The sequence below is a fragment of the Macaca fascicularis genome, chromosome 6 (assembly GCF_037993035.2).
Source record: "Macaca fascicularis isolate 582-1 chromosome 6, T2T-MFA8v1.1".
Taxonomy (NCBI): domain Eukaryota; kingdom Metazoa; phylum Chordata; class Mammalia; order Primates; family Cercopithecidae; genus Macaca; species Macaca fascicularis.
In genome coordinates, this window is record NC_088380.1 from 85,136,677 (window position 1) to 85,156,517 (window position 19,841).

Here is a 19,841-nt window from a genome sequence, read left to right on the forward strand (position 1 = left end):
TCTGGTACTTGTTTACCACTCTGATTTCTAGTTCCCTCTTCATTTATAACCTCTAGAAATGACCCTTCCTTTCCTGGAAGCGTGGCTGCATTGTCTCCTTGTTACATGCTATCCAGAATGCTTGTGTCATCCACAGGCAGTCTATTTTAGCTCAGTCCATGTTTCTGCAAGTCCTTCCTGAAGCAGCAACACCAGATGTTGGTTTGTGATGTGTTAGCAACTGGCCTGTAAGTCTTTCTTAGCCCCCATTAGCTGAAGATCCCATAGCCGGGCCATTCTTTGGTGAAGGGACTTTTATGGGTAGAATTGTATCTCCCTATCCCCTAAAAGAAACATTGAAGTCCCAGCCTCCCATACCTCAAAATGGACCTCATTTGGAAATAAGGCCATTGCCAATGTTATCAGTTAAGATGAGGTACTGGAGTAGGGTGGACCCCAATCCACTTCGATTGGTGTCCTTATAAGAAGTCAACCATGGAAGACAGACACAGAGACAATGCCATCTGAAGATGGAGGCAGAGACTGAGTTATGCAGCTGCAAGCCAAAGAAGGCCAAAGATCGCTGGCAAACCACCAGCAGCTAAAAAGGCAAGGGAGGGTTCCCCTCCAGGATTCAGAGGCAGCGTAGCCCTGCTGACAGTTCGATTACAGACCTCTGTCTGGAAGGTGAGACAATACATTTCTGTTGTTTTAAGCCACCCAGTTTGTGGGATTTTATTAGGGCAGCCCTAGGAAACAATTAGGGGCCTTCTCCACTTTTTCCATTCTATGAAAACATCTAAATAAGCCCAGGGATTCCATTACTGTGTCTGTTTTCAGATTTTGAAATTGTAAGTACATATTAAGGTGAAGCCAGGTTTCAGTGCATGAGGGACTCTGAGTGATTACTGTTTCTTCTCTCTTCATAACTGGTTTGTTATGCTCTTTGCGTTTAAAACACTAATATTTAAAAACTACATTCTGGAAGTTTGTGCCCCTAGGGATATTTGACTAAATAGCTGTCAGGGAAGTGAGGGTGTTCAGGCTGTGAAAAACTGTCAGGATCAACCAACATGAGGGCCTTTTGTTGCCAATCCCCTCAAGACGCCGATGCCAGACTTTACCCATCAATTCTGAGAGTTTTCTCTCTGCACCAGGAGGTGACCTCAGAAGTCAGTTAGTTGGAGTTGGTTCTTAAGATGAATCCTGTTTACCATCCCAGGTCTTGATATTCATCAGGCTTCAGATGTGCCAACTCTTTTGGCTGAATAATGACCTGAGAATTAGCAGCGTAGGACTGACAGGGAATAGAAATTTTAGTAGGCAGTACAGCTTGAAACTACAACACTGAGCAGAGTCTGATTCTACCTTTTGCAGGATGTCACAGGGCTAAATCTTGGCTCAGCCATTTACAGAGGTCAAGTTCTCAACCATTCCAAACATGTTTCCTCATTTATAAAGTTGGACTCGTAATAGCTACTTCATTAGGTTGTTGTGAAGAGTACATGACGTGAAATGTGTAAGGAGGTTAACATGATGCCTGAAAAGTCATTAGCACTCGTAGTAAAGTGAGTATTATTACTGTTAGAAGCACTGACAGTAGTTCCCAGAAAAAGTAGTTTCTACCATTAAGGCCATATGGCCCAAGTGAAACCAGGCTGGATCTTACTCAAACTCAACATTCTTTAGGCTTCATCACCTTTTCCACACACAGAGAGTGTGGACCAATCCCAGGACAGACACTGGTTGCTTTTGGCTTTGTTTTTGGACTACCCTAATTGAAAGAGGAATTTTCCAATCATACAACTTGGATAATCCCATTTCCTTTTATTTGGTATTTCATTATAAACGCACAATTATTAAACTGATGATACTGTTATAGACGTGGTAGTGATGGTGGTGGGGAACCCAGGGTCCTGGAATGTTCATCAATGCCCAAGGGTCGCCAGAAGATGAGAAGCAAATCTTTTCTCTATAGGAACTGAACCAGAAGTGCAGAGGCCTCCACATCTGAAGGGAAAGAATTCTGAACCATGCCCTCTAGAAAATACAGGCTATGACTGTGAGAGATAAAAAACATATCATATGGTGGTTAAGTGCAGCCCTGACTTTAGAGATTTATATGCATTCCTGACATATAAGAGATATGAACATAAAACATGTTTTTACGCATAGGTTTCATTAATGCAATAAAGCAAATGCTCTTTTGAATGAAGCCTCCCTGACTCACAGCCTCACAGGGATCACTTGATGAATACACTTAATTGCCATACATAGTTTATTGCCCTGTTTGTAAATAAAAACCTCTACTCAAAACTTGTATTTCTAAAATACCATCTCTCCTCCTCCAAAGTTGTCTAACTAGCTGTCTTCAAAATCTATTCAGTGTAGAGATTTTTCTAGACACCCAACATGCCACAAAATAAAAGAAACAGTGATTAACTTCTTGGATGTTCCACTGTGATGGGCTCAGGTCATAGAAAAGTCATCCCCAAACCCCACGTAGCGTCAGTGAGAAGACATAAAATGTTAGGTAACTTGATGGAACCAGAGTGCATCTTGGAAAATGAGGGTAAGATCATTGAGAAGAGGAACAATTTGATGGGAGCTAACTAACTTTTTGACCTTTTCTTTCCAAGGGAAAGATATTATCCAGCTTCGTAAAAAGATCTTTCCCACTGGTACACATAATTATGGAGCCACCGATCTCTCTCCGGGAACCTAGAATGGCGGAAAAGATGACGTGCACTTTCAGAAAAGTCACTTTTATCCCCCATGTGTAACCCTTCATGCGATTTAATAGGCTTGGGAGAAAGAGTTAGCTTTAACTTATTTTTCCACATCTTAATCTGCCCTTTAAGATAAGATGACTATTTCTTTCTACTCACAAATACTATGGCTAAGTGCCAATAAGAGGGCTGCTGCTAGTATAATCCGAAGCCTCCTGCTCCCCCTTCAGACAGCCGAGGGAAGGGAGTTGTGTTTATCGACTGTGCTGACTGTGCTGTGTGTGGAAGCCTTGGAGAGGTGCCTTCCCTGAGCCTGCTTAAGAGAAGTGCAGAGTAAAAGAAGGGCCCACAACCTTGGGCAACTTAGTCAGTGTCTTTGAGCTTTTGTTTCCTTATCTGTAAAATGGAGATCACAATGCCTGCATTATCCACTATCCTGTATAACAATCCCTTGGAAGGGATTTGTTAGGATACAGGAGATAGTGCATGTCAAATGTTCAGCACATGCCTGGCACAGAGCAGGCATACAGGAAGCCATCTCTGTTGATATTATATTTTTGAGGGTTGTGGTGGTTGTTTTAATCAACTCAGAACACAACAGAACAATGCATCATCATTACTTCTTTTAAAACTGGCTTCCTGCAGCAGGCAGAGTACATGGTTTGGGACCGTTTAACTATTTTAATACTTTTAATATGTGCTTGTGCCTTCCTTTTGGAAAACATAAAATCCTTGGCTCCAATGGCACATTATGTAATTGGATGCCTACTGGACTCCAGTTTTCCTGGACTCTGAACTTCTGTTGGACATAAAATACCCTGTAGTCAGAAACAAGTATCTAAGGTATTAACTTGTATTTATTCATTTACTCATTCATTCATTCATCATTTATTTTTTTAAAAGATATTTATTGAGAGCTGAATAACATGTATGAGATTCAGGGCCAAAAGTGTCTGAGGAAGGTCTACCTGGAATGCAAGGGGGAAGAAGCTATCTGCTGGCTCCTGTCTGGCATTGTTCAGAGTCTTGCTACATAAGAACCCCCTGTGCTTCTGGTCTACGTAAGCTTGAGAAGGGGGTGGCCCTGCATCTCCCGCCTCTGTGACAGCAGGGAAGGCCTACGGTAGGGGATAGAGGTGTGGGGAGGAGGGCACTCAGGCCTAGGAGTATTACTGGCTGCTAGCATTAGACGATGCTCCATTTTACATTATAGATGGTAACTCAGAGCACACCCAGCTCACTCTCAGACTCGCTGTGATGGTGGTGGTTTCATTTACAACCGTCTATGTCACAGGTTGGCTCTTTGTTCTAAATCAGCTGTCCCGATGATTCTCTCATGCCTTGAGCATGTTTTCTGTTTGGGGATTGCTCATCTCCAGCACAGCAGCCAGTTGTGCTGCATGGCCCTGTAGACCCAAATCTTCAGACCTCCCATCCAGGGAAAACCAAACTGCATTTTGTAGTTTTGTTCCTAGGTTGTCTATTTTTTTTTCCACGGAGGATAATTTGATATCTTTTTCAGGGCCCTCTCACAAGATGACCAAGATGACATCCACCTAAAATTAGAGGATATAATTCAAATGGTAAGTCTGACCACATTTTTATCTAGCACATCTATGTGCAAACTACCTCGCCAAGGTGGGCAATATGCTTGTAACTGATCAGGAGTGTTGTAGCATTAGGCCCTCTGTCCTATCTATGAAGCTCTGTGAGATGAACCACATTTGGCATGGGGTCTAGCAGTTGGTCTAAGATATTCATGTTGGCTTTGATATTTTTAGCTTTCTGCTATTTTTTTCACAGTTAGAATTTAGTGGTGAACTTCATGCTTCCACACATGCCGCTGTTTGCCTCGCTGACCTGCAATGAGATGGCAGGCACCCTCTCTCGGGTGTTTCATTTCCCTCCCTCATCTCTTGCAGACTGACTGCATGAAGGCCGAATGCTTTCAGTCCTTGTCGGCCATGGAGCTGGCGGAACAGATCACCCTCCTGGACCATGTCATTTTCAGAAGCATTCCCTACGAGTGAGTGCCACCCCCGACAGCAGCAGGGCTTGGCTGCACTAGCTGGCTTAGAAGTTGACATTATTCCTAAGGCAGATTGTGTGTGTGTGTGTGTGTGTGTGTGTGTGTCCCCTCAGTTCCTGTGTGAATATCTACCAATTGTTTCCATCCATAGAACTGGCACCTCTGTGTCCAGCACTCTGCAGGGTGGGAGCAGGACCAACAACAGCAAGGGACAAAGAACCTTGCCCAGGGACTCAGTCAACTTAAGTACGTGTCAGAGTAATTTCGAGTGTTTTTAATGCCTATACAAAATAATTCCTATATGCTCCATCTCGCTTGTCCCTTGTTTCTTGCTGTGTCTGGTGACCTGCTCAGGAATGAAGGGAATGATCAGGGATGCTGCCCTGAAGACAGCTCATCTGACCAGGTGGAGCTTCTGCCCCGCTGAACTGCCTGGGCAGGGGAACGTGCGGTACAAGCCTAAAAGGAGCGGTTTTCAGCCCTGACCATGTGCACCCTCCTGAGCTCTGGGGAGAACAAAACACGATCCCTGCCTTTGAAATCTGCATCCTCCAGGAGAATGGCAGGCAGGGCAGAGCAGAGGGAGAAAATTCTGCTTCTGACTAACATTTTTGGCAGTGATGAAATTTTTGGACCCTCTGCTAAGGCTTAATATTTGTAAAAGCTAAAGCCTGTAATCCCAGCACCTTGGGAGGCCGAGACGGGCAGATCACGAGGTCAGGAGATCGACACCATCCTGGCTAACATGGTGAAACCCCGTCTCCACTAAAAACTACAAAAAACTAGCCGGGCGAGGTGGCCGGCGTCTGTAGTCCCAGCTACTCGGGAGGCTGAGGCAGGAGACTGGCGTAAACCCGGGAGGCGGAGCTTGCAGTGAGCTGAGATCCAGCCACTGCACTCCAGCCTGGGCGACAGAGCGAGATTCCGTCTTAAAAAAAAAAAAAAAAAAAAAAAAAAGCTAATCCTGGGAAAATAGTCTTGATTTCTAAGGTAGTATTTAACCTCTTTATTTCCCTTGTGTTGGTTCTTGTTTTCCACCTTCAGAGAAGCCTTTATAGGATCCTAATAGGGACACAGTTCCAAACATTCATAAGAGAAAGCCGGAAACTGAAGAATCTTCCTTTTTGGCATTGAGAGGTAAACTGCTAGAGCCGAGGTAAAATTCACTTGTGAGGCTGGCAGCAGCAGGTGTCAGGAACCATTCTAGGCCGTGTCAAATGGAATATTTCTAATATTCATGACAATCATCCAGGATCATAGCCAGCACATTTTTAAAAACTTATTTGGTTTTGTGTTTTGTTTTTCACTTTCAGGGAGTTTCTTGGGCAGGGGTGGATGAAGCTGGATAAAAACGAAAGAACTCCTTACATTATGAAAACCAGCCAACACTTCAACGACGTGAGTAACCATAACAGTAAAACCTTGGGCGTGTTACAAGAAGATGGATATTGGGGTCTAAAGACTCCTCTAAAATAAAGCAACTCTGTCACCCCCCATTTTTTTTTTTTTTTTTTTTTTTTTTGAGACAGAGTCTCGATCTGTCACCCAGGCTGGAGTGCAATGGCGTGATCTCGGCTCACTGCAAGCTCCGCCTCCCGGGTTCAAGCAATTTGCCTGCCTCAGCCTCCCGAGTAGCTGGGATTACAGGCGCGTGCCATCATGCCCGTCTAATATTTTTGTATTTTCAGTAGAGATGGGGTTTCACCATGTCGGCCAGACTGGTCTCGAACTGCTGACCTCAGGCAATCTGCCCGCCTCAGCCTCCCAAAGTGCTGGGATTGCAGGCGTGAGCCACCGCACTCAGCCTGCCACCCACTTTTTAAATAGAATTGATGGGATATTGAAGACAAGCTTACATCTCCTCTAGGAGCTCACAGTAATGTAATAATGTCCAATTAACTTCCTGACATAAGAGGTTCACCTTTGACGGTACCCAAGTCTGGTAAGTGCTCAATAATGTACAGGTTGCTGTTCCTATTTTTATCATCATCACTACTTCCTGGTCATAAACTGACTAACAGAATGCGCAGTACATGTGTCACTGGCCCCTGGTGGTGCTGGTGATGGTAAGGCTGGGTTGGTGCAAGTCCTCATCATTACTGAACGTTCAGCCTGAATTACATTCCAGGGTTGGAAGGGGCCTCTTGGAGCATAATCCCATTGTTGCTGTAGTTCTGTGCAGCAGTGGCCAGCTGTCGGTCCATCTTCCAGCTCTGCTTTTTCCCAGCAGTAAGATTGGGAGATGCTTTTATACCTCCCCGCTCTTAATTAGTGCTGTTCTCATAGTCTTAGTCCTGTGGTAGAACAAGTAACAGGTGTGCGAGTGTCTTCTGGCCTATCCAGGCAACGGGAAGCCTCCCTTTCCAGTTTCACTAAACTATAATAAAAGGAATAATGATTTTAAAAACTACGACGACAACAAACTACCAGGAATCCCATAGGTAAATTAATAAATCATCTAGAATCAAAATGCAAAAGCGACAGTTTAGATTCCCAAGACAGTGTTTCATGCAGGCTTTCCCCAGAGTACGTGGATGCTGAGTGAATGCTACCACACAGTAAGCTTCAGTGCCGCGGCTGCCTAAGGGACATGGGGCATGGCCCATCTAGTCCCTGCCCTGAGAAACAGGTTCCCTGCTGTGGGAAACTAACCTCTGTTACCTGTGGTGAACTAACACACGGGATATAATGGACACTCAAAGAGAGGTTTGATCCCAGGCTCCAGACCCACATATCTCCTCCGCTGGGACGGCCACTGCATTGCACTCTTGACAATGACAGATGGAACCTTTCATCTGCACCCCAGAGCCGCCAAGCCTGCTTCTTCATTGTCCTCTCTGTTCTCAGTCTCGGGTAGTGGCCTCACCATACACTCACTCACCCAAGCCCAGGATCTAGACGTCATCTCCCTCACCACCTCACCCTTACCACCGCCCACCATATTTGCAAACCCTAAATCTACCTGTATCTCAGGCCCTTCCCCACCCTGCCTTCCCCGCTGCCACCACCTTGATATATGGCCTTTTATCCTTTCTCTCCAGGAGCTCCTAACTCATCTCTCCCCTGCAACCTCACTGCCCTCCAATCCATCTGTTAGGTTCAGGGTCAGGTTCCAGCCCATGCTGAGGTCCGAGGGGAGTGGGTGGATACCTGAAAGAACATGCAGGGGGCCGTAGGTAGGTGAAAGATGATTTTCTTCAGCAGGAGTTCTCATCAGCAGCTCTTTCATCAGCAGCTCTCTTATGCCATCCGCTCTGTCTCAGCTGCTTGAGCCGGTCACTCCCACGCATAGCTATGTGGCCAGCTCTCCCTTGCCTTCAAGGTCAGCAACTTAACTCTTTCTCTCTCTGGGCATGAGCTCCTGGACCATGTCAATAGGGCAATTATACCTTTTACAGACAACAGTGGCTTAGAGCCAAGTGATGGCCCTCCATGTTTGGCTACATGGCTGTGATAATAGTGGAGTTACACGCCAATGCTCTAAACTCACTGAGTCCCTCTGGCCCAGATGTCCACCTTGGCCTATCCTTGACCAAAGCACATATACCTTAAACCATCCTTCATGCAGTGGCACAGGAATGACTTCTCTGAAAGGTCAATCTAATTATCTCCCTCCCTTTGACAAAAATCCGTCAGTGGCTTCCCCTTACCTTAGGGATATGGTCCCAACTGCTCAATCTGGCATACAAGAGCCCAGCCCATCTGTCACCCTTGTCTTTCCCAGTTCTTGTGCCCCTCAGATGGCTGCCAGATCCTCCATTACACCATCCCTCCCACCTCTGTCCCTTGCTCTTATACTTGGATCCTTTAAGACTCAATGCAAGGCTGGATACTATAGCTCACACCTGTAATCCCAGCACTTTGGGAGGCTGAGGTGGGAGGATTGCTTTAGCCCAGGAGTTCAAGACCAGCCTGGGCAACATAGTGAGACCCTATCTCTACAAATACAAAAACTTAGCCAGGCATAGCAGTGCATACCTGTGAAGGCTGAGGTGAGAGGATCACTTGAGCCCTGGACGTTGAGGCTGCAATGGGCTGTGATCATGCCACTGTACTCCACCTGGGGAAACAGAGCAAGCTCCTGTCTCCAGAAAAACAAAAAAAAAATCAATGGAGGCATGACCTCTTCCTGGAAGCCTCCTCTGTACCAGACCAGATGCCCCATGCTGCCTGTTTATTCTCAAACACCGCCGTGAATAGACTTCACTTTGTGTTTCACCGCATGGCATTTACCTGTCTATGTATCTGCAACCCTCCCCTTCCTACCTACCTAGGCTCAGATTGCATTAAGGTCATGGATGGATTTATTTGTCTTTCTGTTCCCAGCACCTAAAAGAATCTGTTCTATCCCATTTCCTCAATAGTTATTGGCAAGAACTTCTTCATCAAAATTACTGATTCACAAAACCATTTATTCCCAGAACAAACTGGATTCCAAATAATTCCTCTCCTCGCGCTAAGGATATGCAGGCCCTCAATGAATAGCACTGCAGTAGGTGCTTTAGTGAATTTCCACAGTGGTGTTGAGGCACTCTGAGGTCTTAAGTATCTTCAGAATCATCAAAGAATGGGTGAATCCATCAGATTTAGTGTATGGATATAAGATTATCCGCCCTGGCTGGGCGCCGTGGCTCACGCCTGTAATCCCAGCACTTTGGGAGGCCGAGGTGGGCAGATCATGAAGTCAGGAGATGGAGACCATCCTGGCTAACACGGTGAAACACCGTCTCTACTAAAAACACAAAAAACTAGCCGGGCATGGTGGCAGGCACCTACAGTCCCAGCTACTCGGGAGGCTGAGGCAGGAGAATGGTGTGAACCCGGGAGGCGGAGCTTGCAGTGAGCCGAGATTGCGCCACTGCACTCCAGCCTGGGGACAGAGCGAGACTCCGTCTCAAAAAAAAAAGATTACATGCCCTATATTACCTTTGTTAATATGGTAATCCTATTTCACTTTTTTCCTTTCCATATTGCAAGAGCTGAGCTTCTTAAACTGGTTTTAAGTAATAAAATTACAGTACTTAGCCTCAAAACTGTAGGTCCTTTTAACTGCTGGTGAAGAACAAGATAAGACGAAGAAAATGTTCTCCTTTTCCCTGCAGCCAAGTGATTCTGGTTTGAGAGTTAATCAGTTCAGAATTTGATCTAACTGGGGGCAAGTGTGTTTTCTTTCTCTGTGGTAACTGTGGCTTCCCAGAGTGAGGAATCACACACTGTTGGGGCCCGAGGAGTCAGGGGAAAGGCCCCAGGGAGTGATCCATGATCTGCAGACACTGCCTTTCCGCAGGCGTTAGGTTATTTTGTCCCATTTCCTCAGTAATTATTAGAAATGACACCATCAAAATTGCTGATGAACAAAATCACCTCTTCCCGCAACAAGCGGGAAGCCAGATAATCCCTCTCTTCACTCAAAGGACAAACAGATGCTCATTAGTTTATTCTTATAGACTTTAGTCTCTTTAGAAAGTGGGTAGCTAAATGTAGAATATGATCAACATCCTGCCTTCCTGACATGTCTGCAGATAATTTACGTAATTTGCCTAAATGCATTGCTTTGGCTCTTAGACTGCCTTTCTGGGCTCTTTGATTGTCTCAGATGAGTAACCTGGTGGCCTCCCAGATAATGAATTATGCTGATGTCAGCTCCCGTGCCAACGCCATCGAGAAATGGGTGGCGGTGGCAGACATCTGCCGATGCCTGCACAATTACAACGGCGTGCTGGAAATCACCTCGGCCTTGAACAGAAGTGCCATCTACAGGCTGAAGAAAACCTGGGCCAAGGTCTCTAAGCAGGTGAGCCTCAGCGTGTGACACAGCCTGCTGCTAAGAGGAGGAGAGGTTGGGAGATGGGAGCCAAGTTAAATATTACTAATTAGGAAATCATTAACCGAAATGAGCCGCTCAGTTGCCAAAGAAAGGTGCCAACATGGGTAATTACAGTGCTCTTACCACTTAATTGATTTCATTCGTGTGTATTTCTAAACCATTCATTAAAGCATTTTGGGGGACAGCCACAAACAATGTGGTTGTCAGTCAAGAGCTGTTTCCTGAATTATTTCGGAGGGCACATTGACTTTGAGTAAGCACAATTATGTCCAATGGGTCCATTCATTCTCTCCCAGAGTGAGGGTGCAAACTCTGTGGGGCCAAAAGCCAGGGACAAAAGGCCTCATTTTTCACCTTTTTCTTGCTCATTCATGTAGCAGATGTAAAGTTTTGGCATAATGACTTAGATGTGCAGAAATATAATTTTCATTTTCTTTAATTAATCTCAACTTGCCCATGCCTGTCGTTTTCACTCAGATAATTTCAAGATTCAAACTAAATCATGATTCTTCCCCTGCCCTTTCTGCTGGCCTTCTCCCTGGGTGTTGGGTGCCTGGGAGGGCATCTCTGGGCTTCTGGGCACCTGTCTGCTCCTCTGGCCTCCTGTGGTCATTCTTTGCTGATTATTCATTGGGTACAGGCTGCTGTGAACTGCCTGTACCTGGTGTCACCTGGCCTGCCTGTCCCGCCCAGGAACAATGCATGGTGATTGCACCCAGGGAGTGTGGCTGACCTGGCTTCAGGGGTGAGGGGGAAGTTTCCAGGCTCCCACGTCCCATTGGTGCCAGAGGGTAGGAGGGTCTACATCAGGCCCTGTCTGCCTAACCCTCCCCTGCCTTGCTGTGAACACCCAGAGCTGGTGAGGGGAATCTATAGAGTGCCACCTCCAGGGTCCCAGACCAGAAGATCTGGGTATAGTCTGCTGACATGGCCTAAAAACTGTCTTGTTTTATCACCCCACTCTGAGAATTTCAGCCCCTCTCAGAGACATTCATTCTTTCTTTTCCATCTTCATTTTGCCCTCCAAGCCTTTCCCTTTAGCATAGGAGAACAATTTAATTTCCCCATGTGGCAGGAAACCAAGCCTAAGTCATATCTTTTATCTTGCCTTCTCCCACTTATTTCTTAGTAAAAATGCAGTGCTCTGAGAATCCCAAATTCGGCCCCTTAGAATTCACAAGTCCTCTTTTCTGTCAACAATGGACCTAGTAAATAAAAGCCACAGTTTTTACAAATACTGGTTAAAAAAAAAAAAAAAAAAAACCAAATTTTTGTTTTGAGATGATTATAGCTTCACATGCAGTTGTAAGAAATAACACGGAGATTCCCAGCACCTCACACCCAGTTTCCCCCAGTAGCAGCATCTTGCATTACTATAGACAGTATCACAACTAGGAAATGAACATTGGTGCAATCCACCAGTCTTATCCAGATTGCACCAGCTTTCTAGGGATCACCAGCTATCACCAAGGGATCCCTAAATCTTCCTTAAGAAAATTTCCAGGTCCACTCTGTAGTTAAGTGATATTCTTGTCTTTCATAGGATGCGGGTTTAGGAATAACCAAACTGATCATGAAATAGAGATGGATGAGACTAATATTGAAATGATTGTTTCAAAATTTGAATATACCATCTGTAGAGGCTCTAAATAAAATGTTAGCATTTCAGTCACATTATAGGTCACTCACAGTGGCCTTAGCATGGGCTAGTGGACTGTCCTCCAGAGAGGCTGTCTCTAGAGCCAAGTGCCTTACTCCAGTCATGGTAGGTAGAGCCTGGTTGCAGATATGCCCTGCTTCAGACACATTTGATGACAACATCTGCTGTGCAGCTGTCCCTTCTCTGCATCTGAGATCAGCCGGGGAGTTGTTCAGCAGGCCTGATAATCTGTACTCTGGAACCCACAGATTGGTCTGTGGCTGTAGGACAGGTTGTACTTTTGCAACTGTTTTGAGCAAGGTTAGCCCTGGACCAAGCAGGAGGTCTCTGAGAGCCCTCAGACACCAGAATTGGGAAGACAGCTGTTTGCCTCTCAGGAAGCTGTGCAGCTCCTCTCCAGGTGAGACAAAGTAGTCTGAGGACCCTCAACCTGGGCATTCAAGTTCTTCTCCAGGTAGGACCTGGATCCTCCATGCCCAGCCAAGCTGCCTGGATGTGGGTATTCCCGGGAATGGGTTATCCTCCCCAAGGGCCACCCTACCACTCTCCTATGTTCATGGAAGAAACCCCAGACCAATGTCAACAACAATGTTATTTCTCAGTAATTATCAGTTATACTTCTCTAACAAATTGATGAAGAAGATCACAAAAGAAAGGATCTGTAGTAGAGGACATTGTTCAGTCAATACCAAGGCAACCAAACGTGTGTTTTGGTCATTTGGAGATTAACACTCAAAAGGATTCATCGCAAAAGCTGTCTGACATGAGACCTCTCCTTTAAGATTCTACATTTGGCCTGGTGCGGTGGCTTATGCCTGTAATACCAACATTTTGGGAGGCCGAGGTGGGCGGATCACTCGAGGTCAGGAGTTTGAGACCAGCCTGGCCAACATGGTAAAACCCTGACTCTACTGAAAGTACAAAAATTAGCTGGGCGTGGTGGCGTGCGCCTGTAATCCCAGCTACTCAGGAGGGTGAGACAGGAGAATGGCATGAACCCGGGAGGCAGAGGTTGCAGTGAGCTGAGATCGTGCCACTGCACTCCAGCCTGGGCGACAGAGCGAGACTCTGTCTCAAAAAAAAAAAAAAAAAAAGATTCTATATTCAACATGTGCTTGTCAATTCTTTTTTTTTTTTTTTTTTTTGAGACAGAGTCTCGCCCTGTCGCCCAGGCTGGAGTGCAGTGGCACGATCTCGGCTCAGGTTCAAGCAATTCTCCTGCCTCAGCCTCCCAAGTAGCTGGGATTACAGGTGCCGGCCACCATGCCCAGCTAATTTTTGTACTTTCAGTAGAGACGGGGTTTCAGGATGTTGTCCAGGCTGGTCTCAAACTCCTGGGCTCAGGTGATCAACCCACCTCAGTCTCTCAAAGTGCTAGGATTACAGGTGTAACCCACTGTACCTGGCCTACTTGTCAGTTCTTTAAGTGCCTGTTTTCTATCCATTGCAATTTTTCTTTCCACACATTTTCCCTCTTTTTGGCTAAATGTGTAGATACAGGCACTTCCTCTTCTCCATATGTTGTTAGCATTAAATGTAAACATAATGCCCTATCTCTACATCTTGAGAATCCTATCACACAATGACCTTTATTCTGGCAAAGGTATCAGCACCTGCCACCAAAGAAGAGAACTGAACATCTTTTGGCAATTCGCTGTCTTTTTAAACCATAGTATTTTCATCACACTAAGTTTTTTCTTTTCTTTTTAGACAAAAGCTCTAATGGACAAACTTCAAAAGACTGTTTCCTCTGAAGGAAGATTTAAAAATCTTAGAGAAACCCTTAAAAAGTATGTGTATCTTAATTATTAAATTATTCATAATTCAGAAATATATTTACATAATGTGTATAGTATACAAACAGTGACCTACCGCCTACTTTGCTTTGAAAAGAAAAATAAATGGGAAACAACTTATATCATCTAGGTATTTTTCTGATTTTCCTTACTATTTGGAATACTGTGCATACAGTACTTGTCTTATGGATATACTCATGGCATGCAGATTAAGAATTAAGAAGGCAATACCACCATAATAAATCAGACTTTTACTGTAAAAATTTTATTGATTCAGTTATTTCCTAATCTAAGCACAATGATTTCCTGTGAGTTTTATTTAAATATTCCAGCACCTGTTGATTGTTATTTTTGGTCTTTGGTTTCTAGATCATTCCCTTTCTACACACACACACACACACACACACACAGAGAAAGAGAGAGAGAGATTGAGATTCTCCTGCAACTGGTATTCTCATAATCTACCACATGTACTTACCGTAGAAAAACATGAGTCCTGTGATGGTATGAGTGAAAGCAAGACTAAGACGTAATAATAATAATAATAATGCAACAGCAATAATAGTATAAGAATGAACTAACAAAGTATTTACTAAATGACAGGTTTCATGCTAAGTGCTTGATGTGTGTATGTAAGCCTCACAAGAAATTCAAGAGATAAGCTTTTCTATCTCCATTTTACAGAAGAGGAAACTGCAGTTCAGAGAGTGTTTCCAGTATCACTTAGTAATTGGTCAAGCTGGGATTCGAACCCAGCTCCTCCTGCATCAAAAGCCCATGTGCTTAGCTTTCGGCCCCTGAGAAGACCAAGTATACCCAGCTCTCTCTAAAAACTAAACAAAACAGTGTCTCACCTTAGTCTGAGTTGTGATGTTAAGTCTACACTTTCTAAAACATTTAAGAACCAACTAAAACAGAAAACAAGTTTTTACCAGTACAAAGCTCTCATTGCATGGATTTTTCCATCTAGTTCATCAAGGCTGAATGCTTGATTTAAAGAGGTAAGACCACAGAGGTTTTCCTCCAAGCTTCTACCCCTCAAAGAAGTGTGGGCAATTTATAAGTATTGCAAACAATTACTGCTAGCAAATGCTTTGTATTTGTCTCTAAGATATCCTGTTGTTTGAACATGCCATTTTGTTTTTCAAACATGTAGTAAAGCATGGGCTGTCATTTTTGTATTTTATTCTATTGTGAAATGTGTTTAAAATTCTACGTATCATGAATATGCTTCTGAAACTGAAATAAAAAGAGTTCATTCTTCAGGATCAAAGGAGGATCCTTTAATCCTCCTTTGTTTAATTTGGGGAGGGAAATAGACATTTATTCAAATGAGTCTCAGAACAGTGCCTCTTGGTCTTGCAGTTGTAACCCTCCTGCAGTTCCTTACCTTGGGATGTACTTGACAGACCTGGCATTTATTGAAGAAGGAACACCAAACTTCACTGAGGAAGGCCTTGTCAATTTCTCCAAAATGAGAATGGTAGGTATAATTTCATAATTAGCCTGTTTCAAAGGCTTTAGAGGTTTATAGAGAAGAGGCTAAGTAATAAAAGTCAATGTCTGCTTTTTTTGTTCTCCTTTTTTTTTTTGGAGAAACGGTCTTGCTCTATTGCCCAGGCTGGAGTGCAGTGGCATGATCTCTGCTCACTGCAACCTCTGCCTCCAGGTTCAATCAATTCTCTTGCCTCAGCCTCCTGAATAGCTGAGAGTACAGTTGCGTGCCACCATGCCCAGCTAATTTTTATATCTTTAGTAGAGAAGGGTTTTCACCATGTTGGCCAGCCTAGTCTCAAACTCCTGACCTCAAGTGATCTGCCTGCCTCGGCCTCCCAAAGTGCTGGGATTACAGGCCCAGTCCAATGTTTGCTTTTTAATCTTGCGATGGATGAGGAGGTAGATACTGGGACTAATACCGGATGTGGGCTGATTGAGGAGATTTTTGGTCATGAAATCCTTATTTAAACCAATGTCTAGAAGGGTTTTTCCAATGTTATCTTGTAGAATTTTTATAGTTTCAGGTCTTAGGTTTAAGTCCTTAATCCATCCTAAGTTGATTTTTGTATAAGGTGAGAGAAGAGGATCCAGTTTCACTCTCCTACACATGGCTTGCCAATTATTCCAGCACCATTTGTTGAAAAGGGTGTCCTTTCCCCATTTTATGTTTTTGTTTCCTTTGTTGAAGATTAGTTGGCTGTAAGTATTTGGATTTATTTCTGGGTTCTCTGTTCTGTTCCATTGGTCTACCTGCCTATTTTTGTACCAGTACCATGCTGTTTTGGTGTCTGTGGCCTTATAGTATAGTTTGAAATCAGGTAGTGTGATGCCTCCAGATTTGTTCTTTTTGCTTAGTCTTGCTTTGGCTATGTGGGCTCTTTTTTGGTTCCATGTGAATTTTAGAATTATTTTTTCTAATTCTGTGAAGAATGATAGTGGTATTTTATGGGAATTGCACTGAATTTGTGGATTGCTTTTGGCAGTATGGTCATTTTCACAGTATTGATTCTACCCATCCATGAGCATGGGATGTGTTTCCATTTCTTTGTGTTGTCTATGATTTCTTTCAGCAGTGTTTTGTAGTTTTCCTTGTAGAGGTCTTTCAATTCCTTGGTTAGGTATATTCCTAAGTATTGATTGAGGAGATTTTTGGCAAAGCCATTTCAGCATCCCCGAGGAGATGAGGAATCCAAGGATGAGTTCCTAAGACTGACTAGTGATAGACACTTTCTGAAAGCTTCTTGCTGGACAGCCAGGTTCTTTTATTTATTTATTTATTTGTTTGTTTATTTATTTATGACACAGTTCTGTTGCCCAGGCTGGAGTGCAGTGGCCAGTGGCATGATCTCGGCTCACTGCAACCTCCACCTCCTGGGTTCAAGCAATTCTCATGCCTCAGCCTCCCGAGTAGCTGGGATTACAAGCCCATGACACCATGCCTGGCTAATTTTTGTATTATTAGTAGAGACACGGTTTCATCATGTTGGGGCCAGGCTGGTCTCAAACTCCTGAACACAATTGATCCACCCACCTTGGCCTCCCTAAGTGCTGGGATTACAGGCATGAGCCTCCGTGCCCAGCCTGGACAGCCAGGTTCTAAGCACTAAGCTAGAAGCAAGGAGCCCACGGATGACAGCACCCAGAGCTTGCCTCTCCCAAACATGAGGCCACATAGTGCCAGCTGTTCCCCAATTTTGAATTCAGTATCTTTTTGCTTTTGGCATTTCATGTACCTCCTTGAGGGTCAAGAAAGCACCAAGCATAGGGAATGGTCAGGCAGGCTCCACCTGCCTCACTGGAGGGAGGAAGGGACTGACCCTTCCAGGAAGAGGCCTCAGAAGAATGTGCTGCAATACAGGAAATACCTTTCTCTGCTTTTGTTGTCATTTTGTTTTGTTTTTTTCTCTGTTAGATATCACACATCATCAGAGAGATACGCCAGTTCCAGCAGACTTCCTACAGAATAGATCATCAGCCAAAGGTAATATTCTGTGGCTGTGAAGGAATTAATAAAGAACAAAGGGGAAATTACTGAATTAGAAAACAACAGTAAAAGTTGATCCAAAATACTGAAAGCTAGCTCATGGAAAAGACCAGTAAAATAGAAAATCTTTGGCTAGTCTGATTAAAAAAAAAAAAAAAAGGAACATCAATTCATCATCAAGTTCTGTTGATTTTACTTCTTATATTTCTTGTGATTCTGTCCCTCTTCCATTTGTCTTCACTGCCATGACCCTTGGTCCAAGCTGCCAATATCTGTTGCCTACTCTACCTGCATTCACTCTAGGATGCAAAATTCATTCTGCAAATCACAGCTAGGTAGAGCTCTCTGAAATGCAAAGTGGATTATTTTCTCCCTTACATAAAACATTTTCCTGGCTTCCCATTGTTCTTAGGATAAAAAAAAAATTAAGAATCTTGGACATGACCATGAAGTCTCGCATTATGTGCCCCCTACTTTTTTCTTAAGATTCAATTCACATCATATACCCCCTTACTGTCTTCCATCCCAGTCACAAATGGCCTCTTATCCCCATTTTCTAGTAGACTTTACTTTTTTAGAATAGTTTTAGCTTTACAGAAAAATTGAGAAGGTAGTAGAGAAAATTCCCATATGCCTCACGGCCAATGCCCTATTATTATCTTACATTAGTATGATGTGTTTGTTAGACTTAATGAGCCCATATTGATACATTATTGTTATTATTATTATTATTATTATTTTGAGATGGAGTCTCACTCTGTCACCCAGGCTGGAGTGCAGTGGCACGATCTCGGCTCACTGCAAGCTCTGCCTCCCGGGTTCACGCCATTCTCCTGCCTCAACCTCCCAAGTAGCTGGGACTACAGGTGCCCGCCACCACACCTGGGTAATTTTTTGTATTTTTAGTAGAGACGGGGTTTCACCGTGTTAGCCAGTATGGTCTTGATCTCCTGATCTCATGATCTGCCCGCCTCGGCCTCCCGAAGTGTTGGGATTACAGGCGTGAGCCACTATGCCCGGCCGATACCTTATTATTAACTGAAGACCACTGTTTATTTGGATTTCCTTGTTTTTTACGTAATATCCTCTTTCTGCTCCAGGATCCCATCCAGGACACCACATGTCATTTAATTGTCAAGGTTCTTTAGGCTCCTCTTGGTTGTGTGGTTTCTTAAGACTTTCCTTAATTTGGGTGGCCTTGACTGTTTTGAGGAGCAGGGGTCAGGTATTTTGCAGGATGGCCCACTGGTGAAATTTGTAGGATGTTTACTCAGGGTTAGCCTGGGGCCTCTTATGGGTTATTGGAAGGAAGACCCCAGAGGTGAAGTGCCATTTTCATCACATCATATCAGGAGTTATATTATCAGCCTAATTTATGACTGTTGATGTTAGCTCGAATCACCTGGCTAAGGCAGTGTTTGCTGGGTGTCTCCGCTGTAAAGTTATTCTTTTTTCCTTCCTTCCTCATCCTGTATTCTTGGGAAGGAAGTCACTCTGAACACCCTACACCTAAGGAGTGGAGAATTATGCCTGCCTCTCCTTGAGAACGAAGTATCTACATAAATTACTTGGAATTCTTCGCTCAAGAGATTTGTTTCTTCTCCATTTATTAATTTATTCAATCATGTACTTATATCAGTATGGACTAATGGATTTAATACTTAGGATTGTCATCCAGTAATATTTTATTCTATTGCTGAAACTGTTCCAAGCTTGGCCATTGGGTGCTCTTTCAGTTGACTTCTTTGTCATACCCTGATCCATGTAGGGTTTTCTCTTTTTCTTTTTTGAGGACTTTCTTAACTTTCTGATAGTATAAGATGCTCCAGGCCAGGTGCGGTGGCTCACACCTATATTCTTAGCACCTGGGGAGGCCAAGACAAGAGGATCGTTTGAGCCCAGCCAGCCAGATTACCTGGGGTCAGGAGTTCAAGACCAACCTGGCCAACATGGTAAAACCCTGTCTCTACTAAAACTACAAAAATTAGCCAGGCATGGTGGCAGGCAGCTGTAATCCCAGCTACTTGGGATGCTGAGGCAGGAGAATCCCTTGAAACCAGGAGGCAAAGTTTACAGTGAGCTGAGATCGTACCATTGCACTCCAGCCTGTGCACTCCAGCCTGGGCAACAGAGCAACACCCTGACTCTGGGGGGTAGAAATAAAAAGATGCTCTAGACTCATCTTTTATAATTTGCCCCAGTCCTAGACTCAGCTATTTCTGCCAAAAGCTCTAGTTCCTTTTTTTGGAGAATGGTTTCAGCAACCAAGATATGGACTTTAGATATGCTTGTGTTATGCAGGTATCAGCTGACAGAGCACAGGAATCTATGTGTGTATAC

At 44.1% G+C, this 19,841-nt stretch overlaps 1 protein-coding gene across 8 annotated transcripts in view; it reads left to right on the forward strand.

Annotated features, from left to right (window-relative positions):
• The window catches only part of RASGRF2 (Ras protein specific guanine nucleotide releasing factor 2), a 265,274-nt gene that overhangs the window by 237,402 nt on the left and 8,031 nt on the right, over positions 1 to 19,841 (forward strand). For 5 of the 8 annotated variants that reach the window (XM_005557287.4, XM_065546425.2, XM_005557289.5 and 2 more), the window contains 7 exons: positions 4,231 to 4,291; positions 4,631 to 4,734; positions 6,051 to 6,135; positions 10,334 to 10,531; positions 13,935 to 14,014; positions 15,386 to 15,503; positions 17,430 to 17,498. In XM_005557287.4, coding sequence (XP_005557344.2) covers positions 4,231 to 4,291; positions 4,631 to 4,734; positions 6,051 to 6,135; positions 10,334 to 10,531; positions 13,935 to 14,014; positions 15,386 to 15,503; positions 17,430 to 17,498 — 715 coding nt within the window. The remainder of the gene's footprint in view (positions 1 to 4,230; positions 4,292 to 4,630; positions 4,735 to 6,050; positions 6,136 to 10,333; positions 10,532 to 13,934; positions 14,015 to 15,385; positions 15,504 to 17,429; positions 17,499 to 19,841) is intronic. The other 3 variants (XM_005557290.5, XM_073993715.1, XM_073993714.1) reach the window with 1 other exon arrangement.